The 23,570-nt window shown below is 42.1% G+C and overlaps 3 protein-coding genes across 9 annotated transcripts; 1 reads left to right on the forward strand and 2 right to left on the reverse strand.

Moving 5' to 3' along the window:
- Window positions 1–7,507: 7,507 nt before the first annotated feature.
- On the reverse strand, window positions 7,508–9,276 carry foxd1 (forkhead box D1). The gene has a single exon (XM_084687089.1). It carries the CDS (start codon window positions 9,086–9,088, stop codon window positions 8,054–8,056), a length of 1,035 nt encoding a protein of 344 aa, XP_084543215.1. The 5' UTR covers window positions 9,089–9,276; the 3' UTR covers window positions 7,508–8,053.
- A 3,729-nt stretch (window positions 9,277–13,005) lies between these two features.
- Window positions 13,006–17,110, forward strand: btf3 (basic transcription factor 3). 2 transcript variants are annotated; one of them, XM_084686745.1, is made up of 6 exons: window positions 13,006–13,190; window positions 14,136–14,204; window positions 14,381–14,494; window positions 14,658–14,859; window positions 15,501–15,557; window positions 16,679–17,110. In XM_084686745.1, the coding sequence occupies exons 2-6, from the start codon at window positions 14,136–14,138 to the stop codon at window positions 16,723–16,725; spliced, it is 489 nt and encodes a 162-aa protein (XP_084542871.1). In that variant the 5' UTR covers window positions 13,006–13,190; the 3' UTR covers window positions 16,726–17,110. The 2 variants fall into 2 exon arrangements, with proteins under 2 accessions (XP_084542871.1, XP_084542870.1); XM_084686744.1 differs by having other exon boundaries at window positions 13,010–13,136.
- Window positions 17,111–17,240: 130 nt separating this feature from the next.
- Window positions 17,241–21,926, reverse strand: ankra2 (ankyrin repeat, family A (RFXANK-like), 2). Of its 6 annotated transcripts, none has more exons than XM_084686742.1 (10): window positions 21,814–21,926; window positions 21,410–21,484; window positions 21,066–21,331; window positions 20,499–20,657; window positions 19,988–20,053; window positions 19,783–19,880; window positions 18,770–18,895; window positions 18,493–18,559; window positions 18,322–18,402; window positions 17,241–17,818 (listed from the first exon to the last, which is right to left on the reverse strand). In XM_084686742.1, the coding sequence occupies exons 3-10, from the start codon at window positions 21,298–21,300 to the stop codon at window positions 17,763–17,765; spliced, it is 888 nt and encodes a 295-aa protein (XP_084542868.1). In that variant the 5' UTR covers window positions 21,301–21,331; window positions 21,410–21,484; window positions 21,814–21,926; the 3' UTR covers window positions 17,241–17,762. The 6 variants fall into 6 exon arrangements, with proteins under 6 accessions (XP_084542868.1, XP_084542867.1, XP_084542865.1 ...); XM_084686741.1 differs by having other exon boundaries at window positions 21,066–21,335; XM_084686739.1 differs by having other exon boundaries at window positions 21,066–21,484.
- Window positions 21,927–23,570: the final 1,644 nt, after the last annotated feature.

The following is a 23,570-nucleotide window of genomic DNA, read 5'->3' on the forward strand; positions in this document are numbered from 1 at the left end:
GAAGAAGTGCAAAATTGTTTGTAATCTTCGGAGCAGATCGCGAGCTCGTTTTGAACAGTGCAAGGCAGCTGGTTCAAGAGCTTTGCGCCGTTCTCAGATCACGTTGTCATGACTTAGCGAGGCACACGTCGTTCTGAGGGATTTCCCTCACCTCGAAAATCCCATACATAACCCGTGGTGGTGTGATCACTATCTTGCAGAAAAAAATCAAAGCCCCAGCTCCATAATGTGTTACAGAGGGCCTGTGGGCTCTGCCTCTGATGTGGCTCCCTTTTTGGCAGGGGGGGGGTTGGGGGTGTCAGGGGCTCTGTCCGAGACAGGGGGCTTGTGTGTATCAGAACGCCTCTGGATCTCATTGTGGCTCCGTCTAACGGAACGCTTGTCAAATAGTGATCCAGGATTCAGACAGTTGTGGGCCAGACTCCAAACTACGGTGAGGATAGACAGTACATTACAGGCATGGAGAGAGAAAGGGGTTGGGGGGGGGCGGGGGGGGGGGGGGGGGAGAATCAACCCACTTAAATGCTTAGCTCTGGTGTCTCGCTAGTCCTTTTAGAGGTCTGGGGCATCTGCAACAGACACTTTGTGGTCGAGTCAATGAGGCGGAAAGCAAGAGAAAGGGAGAGAAAGATATAGTGAGAAAAGGGAGGCGGGCCGGAGAGGGGAGAGTCAGGGAGCGGGAGGAGAAAAGGAGCTGCCGGTTGAGAGAAAAACAGGCAGAGGGAGTCGGCCTTCATGGGTGGCTTCCAATGTTGATGTTGTTCTCTTGACTGACAGGGGCGTCGCCATTGAGAAACAAGCAAATGGATGACATAGTGCAGTGGATGCAGACGCGGACTTCAAATGTGAACTTAAAATCACGCACATAGGAATTTACTGTTGTGGGGTTTTTTTTTGTGTTGCTACGTTTAGAACCATTTCACACGTATTGTTGAATCTTGCAACAACTTTTCGTACTTTTACATTTCTATCCATGTGTGGATAGACCCATGTCTGGGTCTGGGTCTAAGAGTCTGGGTGTCCAGGTCTAGACCCAGGGGTCTGGACCTAAGAGATTGGGTGTAGGTTTAGGCTTAAGAGTCTGGATGTATGTCTGGGTCTATGGGTCTAGGAGTCTGGGTTTTGGTCTAGTCATGGGGGTCTAGGAGTCTGGGTCTAGGGGTCTAGGAGTCTGGGTCTTGGTCTAGTCATGGGGGTCTAGGGGTCTAGGAGTCTGGGTCTTGGTCTAGTCATGGGAGTCTAGGGGTCTAGGAGTCTGCGTCTTGGTCTAGTCATGGGAGTCTAGGGGTCTAGGAGTCTGCGTCTTGGTCTAGTCATGGGGGTCTAGGGGTCTAGGAGTCTGCGTCTTGGTCTAGTCATGGGGGTCTAGGGGTCTGAGAGAAGCCTGTAGCTCCTGCTTACTGTCAGCTAAGGCCTGTGGTGTGGATTACCTTTGGGTGTCACTATGATGAACGGGCTGCTGGTGCTCCCTGAAGTGTTTACAGCTCAGTGGTGTTGTTGCATGTAACTAACCAGGTCGGAGGCTGGTAGCCAGGAGCCATACAGCTCTCCAGCCGGCCCCTCTGAACCCTGTAATGCAGAATGCTTAATGATGTGTTGGACGCAAACCGTCAGGAGCGGGTAGGTTGCTAAGATGTCGGAAAGCGGCTGGGCCAATCTGTGTGGCTGTGACTCTTCTCGGGGTGACCAGGAACGCGGGACTTTCCAAGCTACGGGGGCAGCTGTGGCCGCGCCAAGCCGACCTTGCTAGCTTATATTTGTTGTTGCAGCCTAAGTAGCAGATGCCTTGGAAAGCCTCTGTACTCTGTTTCAAGTGGACAGCATAATAAATCTGCGCCTGTAACAAATGGTTTGTTTCAGCGCGCCTGTTATTTTATCATCAAGTTCTGCGCAAGCGTGATGAATAAGCTATGGGCTGTGGGTGTTTGTACGAGAGGCTGTTCTGCCAAAGCAAACAGGTACAGTTGGGCTGGGGGGGGGGGTGCAAAACGACATTGAGAGGCAGCAACATAACTCGGCTGAGGATCTTGCATTGGATTGGGGGGGTTCACGTCGGGGTGAGACGGCGGAGATGCAGGATAAACACAAACACGCCTCCAACTCTTCGTCTGGAGAAGTCATGGCGGCACGGACCGAGCAGAGGTTTTGACATGGATTACGTGGGGCCTGGGGTAGAGGGGGGAGTGGGGCAGGGGGAGAGGGGGGAGTGGGGCAGGGGGAGAGGGGGGAGTGGGGCAGGGGGAGAGGGGGGAGTGGGGCAGGGGGAGAGGGGGGAGTGGGGGGGGGGTCATGGCCCAACGCCAAGGTCTTTCATCCCATCATCACATCCGCTGCTTCACAGTTGTTGGTAAACATGTATGTGTCTCCTCTACCTGATATAAAACCCCATTTTGCAAAACAATTCTAGTAGGGATTATCACAGGGGGATTAGCATACCTTTAATCAACACTGTTCGGTTTATTAATAAAGGCCTGCCCCTGTGTATTCCTTTTGCAATTAAGTTGATTAAGCCACACTTCTTGAATGGATCTCATAATGCGTAACTAAAACTGACCTGACCCCACTGGGCAGCACTACAAAACCTTCACAGCTCTGCCCAACCATGCTGTCACAGGGGAGGGAGCCCATTGGTCCTTTGGAGTTAAACCCCGCCCACATTGAATTATGACAGGTCAGATGCAAGAGAGTTCTTGGATGTCATGGACTAAATGGATGGAAGGGGTAGAGGAGAGGAGGGAGACCATTACTTTATATTCCCACATGTACGAAATCCCCGACAGAGATTTGAGTAGTGTCATGGTATGGCTGTTTATTACATTCTAAAAACTGTAATCCCCTTATCCATTTTATCCAACATTATTGTGGAAGGTATCTCTTCTTTCAAAAATGTGCTCAAAGAGTACAAATACATTTATTACTACAATGTATTTTTTATGAATTAGTGAACTTTAGTGACAGGATACTCTTTAATGACGTCATGTTGTCTATCTCTGTTCTATCTTACCCTTTTGAAACTTTACCAAAACCAATGGGTTACCCTGGTGACCTCGTAAGAGGGCATTGGTTGTGTCCTGTGGCTCCAATGAGACTGACACCATTCATATTATCATAGTCCATCTGGATAAGACTGCTAGACTAAAACATTTGTGTGATGAAAGATCTGTTTAGATGTAGATATGGGTCCCTGATTTCTACACATAACATGAAGAAAGAGAGAGGGGGTGGCATTAAGAAGGAGAGAGAGAGAGAGAGAGAGAGAGAGAGAGAGAGAGAGAGAGAGAGAGAGAGAGAGAGAGAGAGAGAGAGAGAGAGAGAGAGAGAGAGAGAGAGAGAGAGAGAGAGAGAGAGAGAGAGAGAAAAGATTGCCATAACAAAAGGGAAAAGGCAAAATCCATCCACATTCATAGCTTCTCTTGTGCAACTGGGCCCTTGCAAATCTGGGCACCTCTCTAATTAGGCTTCTATTCAGGAGCGACGTTTAGTTCCCAAACTTTTTAATGGGGCGGAAAGCGGAGCTCTTTTTAAAGAGAGGGGATAAGTGTAGCGAGTGTTCCATACACTGAATAGCAGATGGAGGGCTTCTACACCTCACTGGGAGGCCTGCAGTCTCTGTACTTCTCTCTCCTCTCCCACCATGTTTTCTTTGTTGCTCCTCCTTTTCCTATCTGTCTCCTTCTCTCACTCGCTCCCTGTACACATACCCATCTCTCCTGCTTTCCGGAATTGCTGAAAAAGTGAGACACTATCAACAAAGTGTAGGAGACACAACCATCATTTTATTATGCTTGGATTTTTAGCAAATATTGAGATGCATTCCAAAAGAAAGATGAACAGCATGTGACTTCAAATGTTAGTTTTATTTTTCTACAAAGGATCTGTTTTATTTCTGTAACTTTTGAACACATGACTTAAATAAAAAATGTGATCAAAACAATGATAAAACTCAACGATGCTGACACGGGAAAGAGGAATGGGTTCCAACTTCTAAATGTTCGCAGAATTAGTTTGCATTTCACTTGTATCAAGAGCGAGGGGAACTTTCACTTAAAAAGTATACAACTTATAGAGCTATGTATAACTCCTGGAGGAAATAAAAGAAAGAAGAGACATATCCTCTAAATCCATATTTTAGATGCTGATCTATTGAAGTCTAGAAAATAAATCTATATTATATTATTTCTATTGAAATAATAAAAATGTAATAGTTTAAAAACTAAAGCACATTACTGTGATGAAATGTATTCATGACATGAGCTCACTTGTAATACATTTACCCCAAAGATCATAAACTGTATAATACCGGAGAAATAAAAATGAGTTATTGTGAAAGGATCAACTATCAAAATTGTAAATGTTTTTTCATGACTTAAAATGTATTAGATTTTTTTGTCCAAGCCTGTTCCCACGTCTAGAATGGGAAAAACAGACTCGTAAATGCACACATATCTATGAGAGTAGGACAAACTGTCAGCACACTGTGTTGGGTATATTCTGCTGAATGTTGATTTGTTTAATTATTATCACAAATATATATATTTTTTTTTTGTTAATTTAGGTCAGAGTGTTAAACACAAGATCAAATGTACTCTCCAAATTCATCTTTGCACTGATGCTACACCTCATACTTCTATTGAAATTCTGCAATATCCCTTTAAATTAAATCGGTTTTTTGTTTAACTTTATAATTATGGTTTCCAGTTAAATAATCTACTTTGATTTATATCAACCTGTAGAACGTAATTTCGTTCATAAAATAGTTTATGTCAATCTGTATTCAATTAATGTGTAAATTAAAAAAACAAACATTTTAAATTTATTTAATATCTTGAATTTTTTTCAGATGTTATTATGCACCAATTGACTTGCACTGTTAACTTGTTTTTATGGGGTGAGTGTATTTGTTCAGCCCCACTCCTCCTGACCGTCGATATACAGCGGAGCTTGGAGCTTCAGCCACGCTCATGGAACGAGATACCCACATGTTAGGTGACGTTTTGGACAAACCGGTTATCAACCGTTGGAGCACCTCTGGTTCTCTCAGGTCTTTCAAAGCACTGAAATGTTTCCATACTATTTGGTTCTGTTGTGGTCGATTTTGGGATGCACCATCCACACTTCTTTTTTACTATGCTTAGCCTACTTTAGTCACCATAGCGCCGCCATGTTTATATTGTTATAATTTATTTATGTAACCTATCCTATTTATTTATTTATTGTAATCAAACTAAAAATGACAAAGAAATAGGCTACGTTTAGGGATATTTTTCATTTGGTAACGGGGCGTCGAAAATGCAAATATGCCAGATCATAGCAAACAAAAATAAGCAAAAGCAGTAGCCTAGGGTTTTAAACTTTTAAAATTAGGCCAACTTGGCAGCCTACATTTTTGCCTGTTTCCAGCCCCCCCAAAAATGTGGTAGCCCTAAACATGTACACTTCCAGAATATTTTGCCTACAAACAATTGCCTACCTGAAGCTCCAGGCCATTCATGTACTGTCAAAATTGTGGAGATATGTGGAACATGCTTACCCCCAAAAGGTAAGTTACGAAGTGAGATCAAGTAGCCTTATCAATTAAGTTGATGCATCATCAGTAACACAACATAGTCCGTTCAGCCAACGGCTGTAGGCCTGGCCGAATTGTACCTTTGATGAGAACATAACAACCGGCTGCACCCAAATGCATGTCTTTCAATCTCGATGAAGTCGTATTAATCAGAGTTTATCTGATTCGATAGAAGATTTTATAGGTCCAAAAGGAGTAGGCCTACAGGAATTTTCTGCATGTATGTCTGTCAGAAACAGTCTGTGTGTGTGTGTGTGTGTGTGTGTGTGTGTGTGTGTGTGTGTGTGTGTGTGTGTGTGTGTGCGTTGCTCATTTGCAGGTCAGTGACTGTATTGCAGATACCTGCCGAATATGGATATAGGTTCTATAACCTAGTGCTATGTCTCAGAATCTATAAGGCTTCTGTATTTTATTACAGTTATATATTCCCCCTGCTCCCTTAAAAAACGAACAAAAAAAACGGCCCTGTGTGACCTTGGTTGCGGGTCGCGACCTGAGTTCGTGTGTGACTGAAGTCGGAGAAAGCTCTCTGTGGTTGCGTGTTACATCATCACGCAAGAGCTGTCCTCCTGTGGCCTAGTGAACTGTCTCTGAGCGCTGATGGGTTTTTAGCTTACTACACGCATCTCCGCAGTTTATCAGAGGAGCACGCATGCTGGGACCGTAACGCAGTTGACGTGGATGCGTAGGACTATTAATTGTCACGGAACTTGTCCAATCATCTAGGGACGGGTATTCCCTTGACCAGTAGCCTATATCATTGGACGTTGTCTGAAAGTACCCCAGACATAATTATTGATATTGTTATAGTCTATTTTGAGAAAGACCTTTGTAGGTCAACTTTACGTCAGCACTAGCCTAAGACAAAAACACGAATGACGATCCAGTAATCCTGTCTTTTCATCAGAGAATGACACATGCTGCTATAGGTGGACTTTCACCCAAAATAGCCTGGGCCTATGTATTACAAAGGTCATCATGATACTTTGAAGACACAATTTATGAGCTGTGGCCTACAATAGGCCTACGACTATTATGCTCACGTCTCCTAATGACCGTTTGGCTCGTGATGTGCATCTAATGATAATCCTACCTTGTAAGGCGTTAGCCGTGTAGCTTGTACCTAACTTGGGCACTGGGAAGTAGTAGTCGCGCTGGACAATATGTGGTGGTGACAAATAGGCAATGACCTCATAAAAACGGACAAGGACGACTGTTTTCTCAAGCAGGGACATCTGCCTTGAATCAGCACCGATAATCACTAATCTGAAGGTAGCAAAATACATTTTCTGTCACGACACCGAGCTGTCCAGCAATTTGTAATTACGAGGATGAATGTGGGAAAGGGCAAATTGACATAGACCCGAGGTTTATCACAGTGTTTATCGTGTGTTTGTGGAATGCTGTTTTTATAGCAACAAAAGGGAGCATATTGGGAAGTGAATAGACTGCATGGTTTACTGAATAGGATCTATGTTGTTTATGACACACACACAGGCTTACACAGAGTTTAAGGATAGTATTTCATGTTTCGGTTTAATTGTATATATTGTATACAAAATGGCAATTTGTACCCATTTGACATAGCCCATTGTACTGTAAGTTGTATCACTATTTCTGAACATTACACAATGTTCAAGTAGGCTATTAGTTGTATTATTAATACCATTAATAGTAAACTATTCTTGTTAAGCTCTAGTAGTGGTATTCGCTGTTATTAGATGTAACCTATTAGGCCTGTTCCTTTTAGCTAGTTATTTAAAAGTAGATAAATCAAATGAACTTCATAACAAATCATTTCCAAGCTAACTCCTATGCAGGCCATTTAAAGTGGAACGTTGTATTAAAAATAGGCTATATAGGGCCCTATAGCTATTTGCACAATACCAAACTTATTGCTAACTTGGAATAAATATTTTAATAAGTTAATTCAAAACCATCTTTCATTTTTGCAAAACGATATTTATTCTTATTGAAAAACAAATCGTGTAAAAATATCACACTCCGATTATACAATGCTTGCCAACGAATGTACAATGTTTTTTTATTGAAAGAAACACACACTGCATACTGAATAAATGAATTTCTCTTTCATTGTGTCTTTTCAAAACAAAGCAGAACCAAAAAATCAACCAAAACAGTTCAAATGTCTCAATTTGTCAAACTAAAAACATGGGTGTGTTTGACACAAAATACATAGTTTTAGACACGTGACCATTATAAACTGTTCAGAAGTCACCCTGAGACACCCTACACAGTGACTTGAACGAATCACTTATGAAAATGAAAAGTCCGTGAAAATAATTAATTCACACTAAGAATGATAACATAAATATAGGCCCAACTACCTTTTACAGCATGAATATAGGCACGAATAGTGTTTATGTCCGTCATTCAGCTGCGTGTTATCAAATGAACATACAAAAATAATCCTACCTTCAAAGAGGGGCGGGTTTGTGCCTGTCGAAAACTTTGAAGTTAAGAAATTTAACAGCCACTAGTGCCGTTCACAATTCTGTTGGGAAAGTTCTCGACTGTATGTAAAACAGTTCCTTGGTGCACGCTCGGTGGAAGGTTGGGCGAATGTGGCCCAAGTGAGGACGATAACATTGGTACAACAGGAGAAGTCCGCGAGGCACAGTGAGTGTGCGCGGGGCTTAACGACCCCCCAATGATGCTCTCTATGGAGAAGGGAGACCGTTGGACAGGCGAGATGGACTTCGCTGCCGTCTGTATGGGGGAGGACAAGCTGGGACTGAGCTGAGGGTAAAACCGGGTCCTGGCCAAGTCTGTGGAAGTAGGCATCAAAGAAGGTGCAGGGATAATGGTTCCCGTGTGAGAATGCCTGGACTGCTGCTGCTGCTGCTGCTGCTGAAACGCAAAGAGCGCCGAGTGTGTGTGGTATGACTGCAGCTGGATACCGTAGCCGCAGCCGTAGGGTCCATAGCCGTATGCAGCGGCGGGGAGAAAACTGTTGTGCTCCCGAAGCAAATCCTGCGTCTGCTGGCGTTTGAAGCGTTTCCGTCTTCTCAGAAAGCTGCCATTGTCAAACATATCAGCCGATTCCGGGTCTAAGGTCCAGTAGTTGCCCTTACCGGGATTCCCGGGCTCCCTCGGTATCTTCACGAAACAGTCATTCAGGGACAAGTTGTGCCTGATGGAGTTTTGCCAAGCTGGAAACTTTTCTCTGTAGTACGGGAAACGGTTGCTGATAAAGTCGCAGATCTCGCTGAGGGTGAGTCTCTTTTTTGGGCTTTGAAGGATGGACATGGTGATTAAGGCAATGTAGGAGTAGGGGGGCTTCACAAGAGTGTTCTTACTCGCTGGTTTGTAGGAATCCCGGGAAGAAGCATTGTCTATGCATGGCGGGGACCCACCCAGGAGGATATCGTCGTGCATCTGGGCCACCTCATCTACGTAGGAGCGCGTCTGGCTGTCCCCGTCCTCTCCCTCGCCGACCACGTCTATGTCGGTCTCTTCCGAAAGGATGGAGGCATCCGACATCTCGGAACTCAGAGTCATGACTCACGGCTGCTTGCGCTCCCAGAAGCTACGGCGGAGATGATGAGATTCTCATATGAGGGAATGAAAGGAGCGCGCCGGTGGAGAGAGATGCTGTCCCGTTATTCTCGCCACTTCCATAGGTTTCCGTTATTTTTGTGGATCACACATCATCCGGATGCCTTAGTCTACTGCGCACGGGACCTGGAAAAGGCCAAACCTGAATCATAAAGAGGGCGGATCTTCCCTCGTCCTTTATACCAGCGCTCTGATCACATGGCCACAGGACGTCACCATGGCATAAATGAAGAAACGAAAAAAATATCCAGAAACGGTCTTTGAAAAAGAACTGTGGACGATTTAAAAAGTTTTGGTAAGGCCTTTACTCTTTTTAGTGGTCATTTTGTGTGCACACATGGCTAATCTGAACCTCCCGTTCCATTTCAGTTTTTGACTCAGTAATGGATGGGCTACTTTAAATAGGCCAGACTGAGGATAAAAAGAATCCGTCAGAACAAAGCTTATGGTATGACCCATCCCTTTTAGATCGTAATTTAGTGTGATAGCGGGCTTTAACGTAGCCGAAATGCGGACTTTAATTTTACATTTCAGCTCAAACTACAAAGCAGCGTAGATTGTTATTGTCTTATTCATATTCATAATAAAATAGGATACGTCATGTAATTACATCTTAAAATCAAATTCAACGACGTGCGTTTATTAGGTGAGTTTAATTCAAGATACTTCCAAGCACACTATCCAAGCTTTATAGTTTGCGTGATCCGGTAGTTATCTAGATTATCCGCGAGCCATTTGTAATGGAAAAGAGTCAGCTGTTAACTCGCATCAGTCACGGGTCAAGCAGAGCATGCGAGCTCGAGAAATAAGGGCCACTGCTATGCAGACTTTATTGCGTTGAGTATTTTATGTTTTGTACCAATAAGTCTGCTGTTTAGGATGTTTATGTTATATGACAGTCCTGAAGTGTTTTAACGATTAGGGTACTTTGTTAAAAATATGTGTGGCTAATTTTAATGTCATCAAATTGGCAGGATTAAGCAGTGGAAGCTACAACCTGATTGCGTGACAGAGATTTCAAAAGAGAGTGCCGACCTTAAAACTTGTCTATCTGCTGTGCGCACTCGTTTCACGCATAGAACTCTCGTTTATTTTATCATTCAGGTATAGGCCTTCAATTCAACCAAACAAACACATGATATAAACACATTTTCAGATGTCATCCTATTTAATTTCTTAACGAAAATTGTCTTGGTAAATCCTGACAATGGATGCTATTAGCCTACCTCACAAAGGTCTATAGCCTAGCTTTAAAACAGAATGTATTTTGTTTCAAATGTCAACATTTTGTATATTTAAATCCAGAGAGAAATATCTTCATATTTAATACAGGTTATTAGGTAGGTATTTCACTTATTGGGAAATTTAATATTCTTAATTTAGGGCATTTGCACTTTATCTGGATAGAAATAGTTAAGAACGATAAAAAATGTAGAGAGAGAGAGAGAGAGAGAGAGAGAGAGAGAGAGAGAGAGAGAGAGAGAGAGAGAGAGAGAGAGAGAGAGAGAGAGAGAGAGAGAGGACATGCAGGAAAAGGCCCGGGCTGGATGTGAACCCGTACCCTTGCGGTTTTAGCCTTAACCGTTGACCGGCTTCTAATTGAATTGAAACTTTATAGCCTATCAAACGTGTGCTTTAGTTTGTTTTTTACCTAGATTTGCCAAACTCTGCACAAACATATAGCTTGGCTATTTCAGAATAAGTATTTCATTATATTCTATATAAGATAAGTAGTACACCATGTATAAATGGAATGAGACTTAATTACAATGGCGCAGACTTAAAGTAATTTCTGTCGCACTGTGGAATTTCTGAAAATTTTGAGAAATATGTTCAAGTAAAAGAGAAAGTGCATTCATAATAAAAAAAAGTATAACATTACAGTTCATTTTCATCCTAAATGTATACATCATTTTGTATGGGAACATTTTATGTGGGAAAAAGTTGCAAATTATATTATCAGCAGAGCCTACTTTGAGTTGCTTTCTCGCCCACAGGTCACTTATGATGGAGGCAAAATGGCCTTGAAATACTAAGAATTTTGTCAATATTTTGGAACCCAATCATTGGGCAGTTTAAAGGTAATAAACTAAAATATCTGTTTATCTCTGTGGGTCAATTTGATTGTGTAGCCTACCTTGGACACATTCTGAAACGTTTTCGTCTGACGAGCGCCACCTAGCGTCTAGAACGTTATAGACAGGGTACTATCCGTGAACTTCAGAAAAGTTTGGGCCATGTGTGAGGCTGTTTCTTAAAATCACCACATTATTATATATGGGCTACGTTATGAAGCCACGCCCTTGTCTGTCTGTATAATAGGTCTGGATATACATGGACTGTTCCTATACAATTAGCCTGTACCTTCAACAGGTATAGGGACTGTTTTCTATAGGCTTATTCTACGATATTATAGTGACGGCAAAATATATCAGAAACATTTTGAAATATTAACTACCTGACATTTAGAAAAATAAACCAATAGTCTACGGGAACAAATATGCATCGAATTGTTTGCCATATGTTGTTGCATTGTTTGCCACATTTGCCATTCTATTTATTCACCTTATTAATAAATAATGAGATCCTGCTGCACTTTACAACAGCGAATTACTTTTTCAAATGAAACTGATGAATGTATTGTTTAAAAAAAATCGCCCTACCTGTAATTGTGACTTATCGTTTGGTTACCAGAGATAGGCCTACTGGCCTTGTTTATTCAGTAGCATAGAATTAGGCTATAGCCTACATTTAGCATAGTTTAAGTTTATTTTATCTATCAAATATGTAAATTGTCAAAACAATTAATGCAATTGTGGCAAAGTATAGCCTATACATTTTTTTTAACCACGTGTAGGCCTAATGCAGATTAGGGCCACATACTTGTGTTAGCCCCCTTCATGTACATTTGGAAATATATATCAGCCATTTGTGAAAGTCTATGATTTCATCTTACAGCCTATCGAATTATAAAGCCTATCATTTAGCTGATTCATTCAAATGTACAATAACCCAAAGGCCTATTATTAATCAGTAATTCCCACAAATGATTTATTTGTTTGACAAAAGGCCCTCTGGAGCTAAATTAGGGTGCATTTTTGAGCAGACACTTAAAGCAAATCTTTCATGTGTGGTTAACCACTTCTAAAGTGTTTCTAAATTTCCTTCTGCGATCGAAGGGTGTTTCCGTGCCACGGAGTACCAAGAAAGCACTTAACTGCTGAACGCAATTCTTGCCTCCCTGCTTCTCGCTCTGACAAATCCCATGAATGTCACCAAAACAGTTCGTCTCAGGGGGACTTAAGGCGTGGGATTACACTGTATCACATGCATAAAAGACAAGAAAATATCGGTATACGATATTGTATGCGTGCGGGTTTACTTTGCTGCACGGATGAGCCCCTGAGCGTGCGTTTATCTCTCTCTAAGTGGGTGTGGGTGTATGCATGCGCCTCTTTTTTGCATGAGCCGGCTAGTGGTCTTATTCAGACATTTGGGCTTTGAGACGTGAACTAGACAGTTAAACTAGTGAAGTGATAGGAATCATCACTTCTATATTTAGATAATTAACTAGGCTATGTAGCTAATTAAGTTTATTTAAACAGCCTGTGATGTAGAATAATACTGACAAATCAAATGATTTGAGATGATTAACTAATCTTTCTCACTGTGGTGACTTACACTTGCCTGGCTGGCTACCGTAGACCAGGCATAAGTAGGCGCCCCACGAATGGTAATTGCTTGTTATTTATTTATTTATTCTTATTTTATGATTTTTTCGCAATAATGTATACAAATTCAATGACAGTTCAACTATTCTGAAAAAAGGTAGCGTTAATTGCTTCATTCGGAGGCACACCGCACGTCACTTCCCCCAGCCTCTCTCGCTCCATCTTGTTCCCCGCGAGTTCTTTCTTATGTATATCAGTGAGGAGTTCCAAAATATATTTTTTCCAGCAGTGTTTGTTCTTCCCTGCTCCATCAAAACAAGGTAAACAAAATCCTTGTCCGCCCGATGGTAGAAGGTCCTGAATCGTTGTAAACGGTGAGTTCTGGAAATGGAAGTGTCGGGGTGACAGGCCCTCAATTATTATTAGCTACAGTAGCTGAAACTTTGAGTTTAACTGTAGCACTACAGTAACGTTGATTTGATATTAGCAATAAACAGTAATGCGTTATCCACAGTTGCTAGAGCTACTGTACTGTACCAACAATAGCACTGCGAGCATTTTTTAAGTATAGGTTGGCCGTATCCAATATAAATTAAATTAATTATTATTTCAACTGTACTACTGTCAGTATCCGAATGTCCAAAGCCAAGTTCAGTCGTCGTCGTCAGCATGTTGCTGTGTCGTGAACTAACGCTAGCTAAACTATGCTAGTTACACTGTACGTTATAATGTAGGTTATATAGTATACGTTATAGTGTACTAGTAAGTCCATACCAGCATGGTTGGTCCTTCTGTTTTTAAATGCTATCTGAACTCACAAGGTGTACTGCAGCTGTTACTCAGCCAGTATGTTAGCTTGCTAACTATTCAATATGTCTAGCTAATGTTGTACTTTTAGCGTAAAACTAGGTCGATTGACATACCAACATTTTTCAGGCGTGACAGAACTCGTTTGGATTTTGTTGCTAACTGACATGCAACGCTAGTAGCTTGTGATCACTGAATTAGCTAGGGTTAGCTAAGGCTGAACTGAGCCCATTTACTATAGCTGGTGATGTTTAGAACGCCTATGTGAGACTAACGTCAGTCTAGCTGTTATCAGGCCGCTTATCGCCCAGCAGGCATAGGCTACACCGCCCTTCCCGACAATCAACGGTTGGACATTTGGTTTACTTTGAATGTGTTGTTTGAAAGCCCTTCGCAAATTTGAAACTACACCAACACAGTTACCAAAACTACTGTTACTTTATATATGGGTTGTAATTACTTAATGAAAGGAGTACTGTGCTTCTAACCGCTATTTGACATTTTTGTTTCAGATGAAAGAAACTATAATGAATCAAGAAAAACTTGCCAAACTTCAAGCACAAGTCCGCATTGGGGGCAAGGTAAGACAGTCTTTACATTTGTCAGTTATGTATCAGTCTTTACTGGTTCATGCAGTAATAGTAACAGAGATTATTTGAATGTTACATTGTGAACAGTCAATAATTACATTCCTTGTCTGTATTCCTGCCCCAGGAGAGTCCTTGTTCAAGCATGTTTGTTCCTGTCACTGTCTTAGGGCAGTGCTCGCAGAAAGAAGAAAGTCATACACAGAACAGCTTCTGCAGACGACAAGAAACTTCAGTTCTCCCTTAAGAAACTCGGAGTCAACAACATATCTGGTATTGAAGAGGTAGGTTATGGCACCTCCAACATGTCACTCTTACATTTACATTTATTGATTTAGCAGACGCTTTTATCCAAAGCGACTTCCAAGAGAGAGACTCTTGTCATGCCTTACTTTGTAAACACGTCTGTCTGTGGGCAATATCTTTTCATAATCCTCTTTTTGGCAGGTGAACATGTTCACAAACCAGGGGATGGTAATCCACTTCAACAACCCCAAAGTGCAGGCCTCTCTTGCAGCCAACACCTTCACCATCACGGGCCACGCAGAGAACAAGCAGCTGACCGAGATGCTACCCAGCATCCTGAACCAGCTGGGAGCTGACAGCCTGACCAGCCTCAGGAGACTGGCAGAATCCCTTCCCAAACAGGGTACATGTACTGGAGTAGGCTTCAAGGAAACCCTAGGTTAAATAGAAGAGACCCTAGGTTGAATAGAAGGAAAACCTAGGTTGAATAGAAGTCCTGTTTTAAGGTGTTGTAGATGGAAGGGAGACGGATGGATTCCACGTCGGCACTCAAACAGGTCTCCGGTGGTTTGTGAGAACACACAAACTGAATGAGGCCTGAGCACTTAAACCCAATATTGATCATTTATACTTCTTTCAAGTAGACACTGTACTACACAAATCGAAATGTTATTAGTACACTCAGCTATAGAACATAGATTCAAACTAACTGGACCAGTGATGGGCCATTTAAGACAGAGACTAGTACCAGAGAATCATAAATATATATATATATATATATATATACAAATCAATTCTAATTCCAATTCTAAATCGAACTTTAAGTTAACCTGCCTTATGTAACCCTGTCTGTGTTATTTCAGTATCGTTTTCCCACTCCATGTCATGATTTTGAAACATTGAAACACATTGACTTGCCCACTGTAAAGTTTGACATGTGCATTGGCACATGAAGGCATGATTGATGGAGAGCTAGTCTGAGTAATGCACAAGCTTTTATCACTCTTTAATTGGCTGCTAACTGAAGTATTGCTGTTTTTGCAGCCGGAGATAGCAAAGCATCCATTGCCACAGTGGAGGAAGAGGATGACGATGTTCCAGGTGAGTCACGGTGTAAGAAATTCTCCCTATAATGATGGTTCAGTCCAGTTCCGGCACCATCTTTAATTGTCATTTGTTCTCTTAAAGTACAGGCCAGTTGCTCTCTGACTTTCTCCTCCGATGTTATTTCATTTAGTGGTATAGGGAGTCAGGTGGCTGAGCGGTTAGGGAATCGGGCTAGTAATCAGAAAGTTGCAGGTTCAATTCCCTGCCATGCCAAATTATGTTGTTTCCTTCGGCAAGGCACTGCACCCTACTTGCCTTGGGGGGAATGTCCCTGTACTTGCTCTGATAAGAGCGTCTGCTAAATGACTACATGTGGTAGTTTATACCCTTTTGCAAGTTTGTGTGACTGTTGAATAACTTACATCTGGGTTCGTATTTTCTCTCAGATAATGTAACCAAGACAGGTTTGCTTTCTTTTTGGAAGTGGAAGGGGTCATTCTAAGGAGCGAGGGCGGGGGGGGGGGGGGGAGTACATCAGTGACTGTAGTGGGTGGTGTGAACGAAGCGTTTAGCGTTTGAAACTTTTGTTCGTTGTTTATGAGTTCTGAAAGGCCCGTTTGCTTTTCTTTGTGAGGAGAACGGGGCCAAACACATGAGGTTGCCATTACAATTCCATCTGCCTGTCCCTGGGCTCTCCTTTTCCTGTAACCCAAGTTCTTTCAAACGTAACAAATGATTACGTCCACTCTCCGCGAGGGTGGCCAGTCGAAGCCCTGATGACACAGGGTTAACAGCCTATGCCATCATGTTGTTTTTGTACTTGCATTCTTTTGTCATTTTTACCCCCCCCCTCCCATTATATTCAAACCTCTGAATTGTTTCCATTTGAACCCGTAACCGCCTCAGAGCCAAATATGGACAGGGTAGATTGATCAGATTTCATTGAGCAATTAGGGCCCTCTTTTTGATTCCAGCTGCCAGGATTTTCACAGCTGTTTTTCGGCAGTTCAGTGGGGTCCTCAGTTTCTCAGCGAGCACTGTTCACCCTCAGAGGAGAGAGAAAGAGAGATTGAATGGGGGATAGGTCAGGGAAGAAATTATACCTGGCTCTGGTTTCTCATGAACCCGCCTGTCTGATTCAAGTCAGCTCACCGTCAAATCTCTTTTCATTTCAGATCTGGTGGAGAATTTTGATGAGGCTTCCAAGGAGGAGGCAATCTAAAGGACAGGGGTTGTTGAATAGGCTTAACACTTGGGTGACGGGACAGAATATATTTTCTACTTATATATAGATATCTATATATTTTTGGTGCTCCGGGGTTGTCCGTGTCCAGGTCATAGAGAGGTCGTACCCATGTGAGGTGTCCGTTTCTAAGGGATGAACTCAGTCCGTTACCAAACAGTTTGTTGTCTGAAGCCTGGCTGATACCCACATTATCCTAAATAAACCCTTTCTATTGCCTATAGGTTTTAGAACTTGTATCTTTCTCTCCTTTCGACAGACTGTTGGCAAGGCAAAACTGTGTATGTGTTGAAATCCAAGGAATAAAGTGTTGAAATCTCAGGAATAAAGTGTTGAAATCTAAGGAATAAAGTGTTGAAATCAAGTAATATATTCTAGGAATATATCCTAAAATGCATCACACAGTATCAATGTTTGCATCTGTAACTAGTCAAATGTGACAATAGCCTGGGTGAAAAGACTGATTCCTCCACAAAACACATCTCAAATAGCACTAAGTTGAAGACAGTTTTATTAATTTATTAAATGAATCTATAATAATTTACAATAAGTAGCACCACAATTATACAATACACTTCAGATATTGTAAAAAAAAAAAAAAGGTTTTTACTGCAAACACCAAATGAATCCACACACAGCACTTTCCATGGTCTGAGAACGTTGTCGGCCAACTCATTTCACAAACGCGTTGCCTTGGACTGATTCCCATCATCAGCTTTTTCACGTTGATATTCAGCCCGAAGTTGGCGTTTCAAGAAACAAAAATTGACAAAAGGGAAATATCTTAAGCTACATGTCTCAGGTGTTTATCCTTGTTTCGAAATTCATCAATATTCACATTGTGACAAGCTTCATCGAAACCATCCAAGCATGAGGTTCGATAAGCCAGCAGGTCTGTTGAGTCATTACACGATTGTCCAGGGTCCAAGCCCCAATGTGTTGGCATCCATCCAGAAGCCCAGTGATACCTTGTGGAGAGACACCAGTATCTCCCTGTGCTTCAGGACAAGCCACTTTCACTCTCTTATTCCCATCAGCAGCTTCAGTAAGTGGGCCTCCATTACCTGTTGAACTGAACACAGAAGAAAAATGTTTCCCTGTTTTACGTTTATTTCATATACTAACTAGTCCAAGCCCAATTCCCCAAAAGTTGGTACGCTGTGTAAGATGGAAATGAAAACAGAATGCAATGATTTGCGAATCTCAGCAAGTCACTTAATTCACAAGAAATTATTGAAAACATATCAAATACTTCAACTTGAGGCATTTAAAATGTTAAGGAAAAAAATTTGTCATTTGGAATTTGCAACAACCTCTCAAAAATTTGGGACGGGGACAATAAAAGGCTAGAAAAAGTAAGTGTTACTAAAAATGAACAGCTGGAGGAACATTTTGAAACTAACTATGTTTGTTGCAAATGGGTATTGATTGGGAATTACAAAATCATTGTATTCAGTTTTTTTTTTTTTTCATTTTACGCAACGTCCCAACTTTTTGGGAATTGGGGTTTTCGTTGATCCCGTCGATAAGAGCAGCAGAGTGCAGGATATGAAGATCTACAGGGTGTCCTCCTACCATTCCGATGGCCCATGGCCACAGCCATGTCCATGGCGTTGAACCCCGAGTCGGACTCCATGGTAGGATCGGCTCCGCTCTCTGAGCATTGGAAACATCCAAGAGATGACTGTTGGTTGTCTGTGTGCGTGTGTGTGTGTGTGGGGGGGGGAACGATCAGCATGTCCTCACCTAGAAGGATTTCCACGCAGCGTACGTGATTCCCGTGGACAGCATACAAGATGGGGGCGCCGCCGTTCTGCGAGTCACAACAACGCTGCGTCACGACAAGGCGGGCCGTGCGGGGGAGCACGCCGGCTCGCAAATGCAACGACGCCGTTGGCCTTTCACACAGTCGCCAACGCAATCTCATTCTAACTCCTTGAAGCGTCAGGCGGGATCTGTTTACGGGGTGTGCGGTGCATTGTCGATCGGAAGGTAAAGTGCCGCGTGACATCGGACTACTCACCCAGTCGTACTCGTTGACGTCGACCCCACAGTCGATGAGCATCTTGACTATGTCAGTGTATCCTTTGCTGCAGGCCAGAGACAGGGCACTCTCCCTGCCTTTGGCCAAAAGGTTCGGGTCAGCTCCCTGGATAAACAACCATAGCATTCAAACTCGGCCATATCCATAGCAAATGTCTTTTATAATTATTTTATGACTGAAAAATCTGGCAGTCTGTCATGTTGACCAATTAGAACACCGAGGGCGAGCGAACATAACTACAGGTGGAACTACAGCAAATCAATTGAGTTTATTTCTTGTAAATGGTTTGTTCACTTTCTATTGTAATAGTCTTTTTGTTGTAAAATTGCATTTTTATATTTGCCTGTTTAGTCACAATGGCCAAAGTGTTTTTAGTGGCTCCACTGTCACCGCAATTTATTTACTTTTGATATTTTGTATCTGCTTCATGTGGTGTTGACATGAAAACTGACCACAGTAGGTGTCTCTGTTCATCTTTTCTCTCCAGCCATAAATGCATAATCTATGCGTTTGCCCTGTCACTATTCCTATATTTAATTTATTCATTATAAAAATTAAAACTATTAAATGTCTCATAATATTTTTTTTCATGGCATTCAATGGCATTGAAATACATTGACTGCAATTTTACAACCCTGTCAACCTCACGGACAACATCAAAGTCAAATGCAACTTCTAGTCCATAGTTTAGAGTTTTTACTATGGCTGAGCGGTTAGGGAAACAGGCTATTAATCAGAAGGTTGCCGGTTCGATTCCTGGCCGTGTCAGATGACGTTGTGTCCTTGGGCAAGGCTCTTCACCCTACTTGCCTTGGCAGGAATGTCCCTGTACTTACTGTAAGTCGCTCTGGATAAGAGCGTCTGCTAAAAGACTAAATGTAAATGTATACTACATGTGTCAAGTTACTTTTAGTGAAGCCCCTATAAGAAAGGTTAGATGTGTATTCCTACACCATGGCTGGGGACTGTTTTGTGTGTGTAGCTGTTCTTACATTCTGTAGCAGGAACTCCACCACGGCAATCTGACCATGTGCCGCAGCCCACATCAGAGGAGTGAAACCCTCCTCATCCTGCAGGTTGATCACAGTCTCTAACACACACACACGCACACGCACACACGCACCTTCAGTATATGCTGAACAAGACCTGACCCAACATCCAATGCTCATTTGAGCAGCACCCAGATAAGATGATCACCTTGTTCTATCCTGCTTGCCAGGAACACCATCTCCCCCTGGGCAGCCAGCTGGTGGATGGACAAGGCTAGGAAAAAGATACAAATACTCTATATGGGTGCACTTTTGAAGGCAGCATTCATTCTAATACTAGTCTTAGATTCAAGGAAGACCTGAGGGATCTTGCTAAACAGCTATGGTGGGACAACTGAAGGGTTTGGTTACAATTTTACGCACAAAAGTGTGTTCTCCCATCCTCCACTCCTTTCTAAAACCTGCTCCTCTGATCCAACATGGATAGGTGAACGCATGCTTCTCTATATAGCTTTACCATGCGATTATGTCCATTCGGGCAACGTCCCTGAGGGGAGGAAGGATACATTTCTAGACAATCAGACCAGGGCCGAGGGGAATGTTCAACTGCACTACAAGCAGCCTTGAGAGACCATCTGGGTTTAAACATGCTCTACAATCTCACATCACGTCAGAACAGAGCTTCACGTTTGCCTTGAGGTGTCCGCTCATGTACTTACAGTGCACCAGCAGAGGCGTGGAGGAGACTTCGTTCCCCCGGTGCTTGTTAGTGAGCGTGGTGGACTGTTTGATGGGGGAGAAGTGCTTGGTGGTGGAGGGGGTGTAAACATGGCGCACCTGAATCCCTGGAGAAGGAGAGGTCTGAATGTTGCACTCAGCTGAAACAGAAACAAAGCTTTAGGTTGGTCACTTGCTACTGTTTGAACATACTGACCATCACATAGGCAGTGTGCAATTAGGTGGGTGATGGCAGTCTGTGCATGTGCTGTACGTATTGTGTGTGTGTGTGTGCACGTGTATAGGTGACAGCCTGCTGTTGTATTTTAAAAGCAGATATTGTCTGTGTCTGCAGATACTGTCTGCATTTAAGTTTCTTATCTCCTCTGTGCCTAAAACAAGTGACATGGCGCAGGGTTCCTTGGTCGTTAGGCAGTCATTGTTTTGTTTAAGACAAAGATGAAGTTCTAACAAAGAGCATCATAATATTTGCGTATTTAGGACAGGAAGCAACGACAAGCATAGCGGATACAATTCGAAGATGAACCGGCTTTAAGTTGGTAGCTTACCTTTAAACAGAACAGAAGCTACTTCCAGATCTGAGTTAACCTGGTCTTGGATGTTTTTGCTATCTTCCTCGTTGAGCGATTTGACGAAACGCGAGCACACGTTCATGTCGAAGCGGTTGGGAAGGATGAACTTGATTCCCATGGCGACGTTCTGGGCACCGCCGGTGTCGTCCGTGTCCGAAGTCCCAGGGTGCTCGGTCTTTATGGTGGTAATGTCAGGCATCACGCACTCCATTTCCTCTGAGACAAGAGGGCACTCAGCAGTCCTGTCTGGGCCAGAGACCGTATCCATGACTGGCCACACAAGAGGAACGGTGTTTTGTTTTTTTGTTTTTTAAACGTACTCTGTCTGTGGCCTGGTTACTCCGTTTAGTCATCAGATGACTCTATCCTTTAGCTTGTGTGTTGTCAATGCAAGCCTAGGTTAGAAGACATATACTTCTGTTAGCATGCAAACAGATCTAGATTTAATTTCTTATATCAGTTATATGTCCGTTAACACGTACTGTAGTTAGACCACAACACTGCAAAGCAGACGTTATCGAACAGATAGCTAACACATTGCAAGCAGCAACATCTCCCGCTAGCTTGCTAGAGCTAACGTGTTAGCTTAGCCGCAAGCTAGACTACGTTAGCCACTGACTGTCACCAATAAACCAATATTTTGTGACTACATTTTCAATGACCACTTCTCAAGACCACCTTTATAAATGACCTGGATATAGTAAATAATAATTTCATACTCAACTCATATTGTATGACCTTAACTGTGGGTTGTTGTGCACAGATTTGTAGAGACGTCTTGTTTTGACTGTTGTACTATAAAACGCATGCGCAATACGTGCATCCGTCCAATATTTTTGGGACGGATTTTAAACTGATTCTAATTGTTCTGATTCTTATTCTTACTCAGCTGTTCTATCACAATTATTTACATAGACGTCAAAAACCTTCATTGAATGCATAGTCACCAATTTTGTTTGTTTGTTATCGCCATAACTCTAATATAACTCATAACTATATAATGTTAATGGTGTCATGCAATGGGAAGCGCAGCTCGTTAGTAAACAATAACAATGTGATTATAACATTATAAAATTCCGTTAAAACGAACGATTCAGTACATTTTCAATAACATATAGTTTTAGTGTGTAGCCCATACTGGGAACAGTGTAGCCAGTACTGGGGAAAGGTCTGTGGTAGGTAAAACAGGAACACCGCTTGACTTCAAGTCAAGACTTCAAGTTCAGACCCTACACAGGCATGCTGTTCATGGCTGCAAAGTCCATCCATCTGACCACCATGCCTCTTTCTGTAACGTTTTCTTCTGCATGAATAATCTGGAATCACTCATTGTTGAAGGGGTTTCTCCCTCACTGGTCAAAGTTGCAACATGCTAATCTGATTTAGGGGGATATGGCAAATATTTCTTAATCAGCTGTCAAGTCCTTTTATAGAGGGATTTAAGAAGCATAAAACATTTTGTGAGCTTGTTTTCAGTTTTGTTTTTATTATTATTTATTTATTTTCAGTTTGTTTTTACAGATTCTTTTCCAGATTAAGGAGTTTGGGGCCAGACCTTTCGACTCATGTTGCAAACCAATTTATGGCATCCTAAAAACTTAGGATATTTAGCTAATAAATTGTATTATTATAATCCTGACCCATCATCATTTCTGGACTTCAATCGATAGTTTCTTTTTATTTTCCGTTTTTTAGTTGAAAATGTATGTTGCCATTTATGGTTGCAACATAGTGAGACACAGTGAACAGTTTGACAACAGAAAACCTGAACGACAGATCTCTTCGTAGTCCTCAAACACATTTCTCAGGGCATTATGCTCCCTGAAGCGTAATAGTGTTTAAGTTTGAAAGTCAAAAGCTTCATACATAGCATGAGAATGTCACATGCATTAAGCTATAGATATGGTGCCCTCCATAAAAAATTTGTGACATACGTTTTTGACTTTCCTCTGTCCTCCACAGTTTTAAATTGGTAATCAAACAACTCACAAGTGGTGTTTTCATAGATTTCAACATGTCAAAAGTGCAACACCTTTTATTCAGTCTCCCCACTCCGTTTCAAGAAACCACAATGTTTAGAACAAGTGGATTCGCAGGTGACTTTGTGACTAGTCAGGTGCGCTTATAGGTTGCAGGTATAAGATAGCTTTCCGCATTGCATCTTCATTCCAGGCTATTGATGACCTCTGGAGTGTGTTGTTGCTGTTTGTCATCATGAAAAACTGATTTGAACCAATGAAAGTTAAGGAAGCCACAGGTCTGTCAGAGCATCACCAGAGGACACTCAGCATCGGATGACGTATGAGTCACACACTTCAATCAATCATTTCACGCAAAAGATTTGCGACAATATACTACACCAATATACTTTCATCATGAACATAATACTGTTGTGTTCCAAACATTGAGGTGCCCTGAAATGGGGAGCACTGTGTATAGATGGTGTTGTAATTTCTATCAAAAAGTATGAAAATACTCTTT

This window comes from Hypomesus nipponensis, chromosome 22 (assembly GCF_054491055.1).
Source record: "Hypomesus nipponensis isolate SF chromosome 22, ASM5449105v1, whole genome shotgun sequence".
Taxonomy (NCBI): domain Eukaryota; kingdom Metazoa; phylum Chordata; class Actinopteri; order Osmeriformes; family Osmeridae; genus Hypomesus; species Hypomesus nipponensis.

Excerpts from the sequence above, each read along its gene's own strand:
- ankra2 (XM_084686738.1), bottom strand. Across the intron at positions 20,054-20,498 it reads CACGCCTCTGCTGGTGCACT|CCTTGTCCATCCACCAGCTG; the intron begins GTAAGTACATGA and ends TCTTTTTCCTAG. Across the intron at positions 19,881-19,987 it reads GGCAAGCAGGATAGAACAAG|AGACTGTGATCAACCTGCAG; the intron begins GTGATCATCTTA and ends TGTGTGTGTTAG.
- foxd1 (XM_084687089.1), bottom strand. The coding sequence starts at position 9,088 with ATGACTCTGAGTTCCGAGATGTCGGATGCCTCCATCCTTTCGGAAGAG.
- btf3 (XM_084686745.1), top strand. The coding sequence starts at position 14,136 with ATGAAAGAAACTATAATGAATCAAGAAAAACTTGCCAAACTTCAAGCA. Across the intron at positions 14,495-14,657 it reads ACATATCTGGTATTGAAGAG|GTGAACATGTTCACAAACCA; the intron begins GTAGGTTATGGC and ends TCTTTTTGGCAG. Across the intron at positions 14,860-15,500 it reads AGAATCCCTTCCCAAACAGG|CCGGAGATAGCAAAGCATCC; the intron begins GTACATGTACTG and ends CTGTTTTTGCAG.